Raw genomic sequence first — 3,231 nt, 5'->3', positions numbered from 1 at the left:
CACGCCCACACACACACACACACACACTCACACACACTCACACGCACGCACACACACACTCACTCACACACACGCACACACACTCACACGCACACACACGCACACACACTCACCCACTCACTCACACGCGTGCGCACACACACACACTCACCCACTCACTCACACACGTGCGTGCACACACACACACACACCCTCTCACACACTCACTCACACGCACTCACACACACACTATGTTTGCTTGTTAAGATAATGTTAACCCATGAGGCAAGAAAAACTTAAAAGCATATTCATACATCTTAAAACTTCTGGTTACATGAGCCGAAGCTCTTTTCAATAAAAGTTAATATCAGATCATTTTAGAATACAGTATAGGATGTACCGAATATTCTTCAGTTTTATGCAAAACAGAAATACGACAAATAGAATATCACATGAAAACTGTAACAATGTATCTTACAAGGTAACACGATTGATCTCGCTTGAAATGTGTCCCACATTAAGTTCTTGTATTTGAGGGGTTTTTTGGACCTGGAAAGTCCTTGAAAGATCCTTGAATTTTAACTTAACCAACGTGTGGGAACCCTGCAGAAATGTTTCTAAGCTGTGGTTCTCCAGGTGACACACAGTCTGGCGGCGTGTCTGCGGGACGTGATGTTCAGCGGCGTCCAGATGAAGCTGAGCGCTGCGCTGTCGTCTCACGCCGCGGGCTCCTGCTTCAGACGCGCTCAGAGCGGCAGCTTCTTCAGCGGCAGCGGATACGCCGCTTTCAGTGAGTCTGACACTGATGATGAATGATGAGTGCTCAGAACAGAGGCTGACGTCTCGCTCTCTCCGCAGTGAAAGAGGGCTATAACGTGGGCTCGGACGTCTCCGTGAGTCTGGACTTCCGCTCCACGGCGCCGGATGGGGTTCTGTTGGGAATCAGCAGCACTAAGGTGGACGCCATCGGCCTGGAGCTCGTCAGCGGACAGGTTAATATCACCAACACCTTCTCTGTGTGCTGAAGACACCACCAGTGTTCATTTAGTAACATTCATATACTCCTGTAATTCTGTTCATATCGTGAATTAGTTTTTATATACTATATACTATATATATATATTTCTGTTTTCATTTTAATTTAAGTTTTAGTAATTTTATAATTTTCATTATTTTTTTACATTATCAATATAGTATTTTTTTATTTTTAATCATTAGTTTTTTTATTTTTAATTATTTTATGCATTTTATTTTATGCAATTTGTCTATATAGTATTTTATTTAGTTTGTTATTTTTTATATACAATATTGTCTATATATTATATTTTATTTTATGTATTTTAGCTATGCATTTTTTATGCATTTTGTCTATATAGTATTTAATATATTTATTTTATTTAGTTTGTTATTTTATATATAATATATTGTCTATATAGTATTTTTTATTTTGTTATGTATTTTAGTTATGCATTTTGTTTTTTATGCAATTTGTCTATATAGTATTTTTATTTACTAGGTTTAATTTAATTAAGTAATTTAATTTACTATGTTTAGTTATTTTATGCAATCCATATTGTATTTATAGGTTCATTTTCATTTATCTTTTTATGTAATTTGTCTGTATAGTATTTATAAATTTTTATTTACCAGGTTTAGTTTATTCAGTCTTAGTTATTTTATGCATTTTTTAAATGCAATTTGTATAGCTTTTATTCATTTTTATTTGCCAGGTTTTATTTGTTTAGTTGTTTTTATGCAGTTTACTTATTTTATGCAATTTGTCTATATAGTATTTCATATTTTATTTTTTTATTTAGTTTGTTATTTTATACAATTTTGTCAAATAGTTGTATCTCGGCCAAATATTGTCCGATCCTAACAAACCATACATCAATGGAAAGCTTATTTATTCAGCTTCAGATGATGCATACATCTCAATTTCAGAAAATTGACCCTTAGGACTGGTTTTGTGCTCCAGGGTCACATTTCATTTAAAGTTACGATTTTTTTTTTTTTAATGATTTCAGTTTAGTTAACAATCACTCTGGTCCATTCACACATTTACTTCCACTCTTTGTTTTTATCATGTTGGCCCCTCATGTGATTTCCAGTGTGTGCTGATAGTTAATAGTGCGCTCGTCTCGTCACAGGTGGTGTTTAACGTGAATAACGGCGCGGGCCGGATCACTGCGCGCAGCAGGAGCGCTGTGTCCATGTGTGACGGCCGCTGGCGCACCCTGGTGGCCAAGAAGCAGAAGCACAGCTTGAGTCTGACCGTAGACGGTGTGACGGTGACCGCGGAGAACCCGTACTCATCCTCCACCTCGGCCGAGACCAAAAACCCCATCTATGTGGGCGGATACCCAGGTACGGCTCGCATAATCCTGTGCACTCATCATGAGCCTGTTGTTCATTAGTTATTAACGATAACGGCACTGATGTGAGTGCAGCTGACGTGACGGTGGATCTGATCAGTGTTTCTGTGTTCTCTCGCAGCGGACGTGAAGCAGAACTGTCTGAGCTCCACAGAGCCGTTCCGCGGCTGCATGAGGAACCTGCGCGTGTTTAAGGGCCACGTCACCGATGAGCTGGACTTCAGCGCCGCCTTCGCTCACCCACACGTCTTCCCTCACTCCTGCCCGGATAACGCTGCCTAAACGCCTCCGGTTCATGCAAACACAGCTCAGTTCATTTGTACTGAGGATGGTTTTAATAGTCCTGCAGATGGTTTGTGAATTTTGACTCATAACCGGTTTAGATTTGATACTTGTTCAGGGTTTCTGCGGGTCTTAATTCACCCTTTCACAGATGAAGGCCTTAAAAAGGTGTTAAATCAGAGCAGAGAGTCTTAAATTCATTAAGTCGTGGCATTAAGTGTTGCATGCACTGGAAAATAAAAATGAAATGTTTTCCAGTACAAATATCTAAACATCTTTAAATCAAGATACATTTACTTGAGAAGCAAAATGACATAAGGCATAAAATGACATAAGATACAACTTTAATCCCTATATCTTATGTAAATTTCTGTCAGTTCATAAAGAGAGTCACTTGCTTCATTCCTGAATGAATCAGCCGTTCGAACTAATCAATTGAATGAATGACTCAGTGATAAAATCAATGACTTGCCGCCACCTGCTGGCGGATTGTTTCATTTTTAGCGTATAATTACAGTTATTTGAATCATATTTCTGTATTCAAAATTTTATATTTAAAACTGTAATCTCCACATGAATTTATGAATTTAATTGC

At 38.4% G+C, this 3,231-nt stretch overlaps 2 protein-coding genes across 2 annotated transcripts in view; both read left to right on the top strand.

The window, feature by feature from the left end:
- lama1 (laminin, alpha 1) overlaps window positions 1-3,231 on the top strand; it is an 84,490-nt gene that overhangs the window by 78,175 nt on the left and 3,084 nt on the right. The window contains exons 44-47 of the mRNA XM_016243186.1: window positions 627-769; window positions 838-971; window positions 2,091-2,346; window positions 2,476-2,600. Coding sequence (XP_016098672.1) covers window positions 627-769; window positions 838-971; window positions 2,091-2,346; window positions 2,476-2,600 — 658 coding nt within the window. The remainder of the gene's footprint in view (window positions 1-626; window positions 770-837; window positions 972-2,090; window positions 2,347-2,475; window positions 2,601-3,231) is intronic.
- LOC107559398 (laminin subunit alpha-1-like) lies at window positions 622-2,870 on the top strand. Its single transcript, XM_016243207.1, has 4 exons — window positions 622-769; window positions 838-971; window positions 2,130-2,346; window positions 2,476-2,870. Exons 1-4 carry the CDS (start codon window positions 652-654, stop codon window positions 2,634-2,636), a joined length of 630 nt encoding a protein of 209 aa, XP_016098693.1. The 5' UTR covers window positions 622-651; the 3' UTR covers window positions 2,637-2,870.

The sequence above is a fragment of the Sinocyclocheilus grahami genome, unplaced genomic scaffold (genome assembly GCF_001515645.1).
Source record: "Sinocyclocheilus grahami isolate Dianchi unplaced genomic scaffold, SAMN03320097.WGS_v1.1 scaffold683.1, whole genome shotgun sequence".
In the NCBI taxonomy this organism is placed as follows: domain Eukaryota; kingdom Metazoa; phylum Chordata; class Actinopteri; order Cypriniformes; family Cyprinidae; genus Sinocyclocheilus; species Sinocyclocheilus grahami.
Note: the sequence above shows the minus strand (reverse complement) of the source record. Positions and strands in the feature narration are given on the sequence as shown.

Bases quoted from the DNA above. Each gene is read 5' to 3' on its own strand.
- LOC107559398 (XM_016243207.1), top strand. From the start codon at position 652: ATGTTCAGCGGCGTCCAGATGAAGCTGAGCGCTGCGCTGTCGTCTCAC. The intron at 972-2,129 runs GTTAATATCACC...GTCTCGTCACAG, and splicing joins TGGAGCTCGTCAGCGGACAG to GTGGTGTTTAACGTGAATAA. The intron at 2,347-2,475 runs GTACGGCTCGCA...GTTCTCTCGCAG, and splicing joins CTATGTGGGCGGATACCCAG to CGGACGTGAAGCAGAACTGT.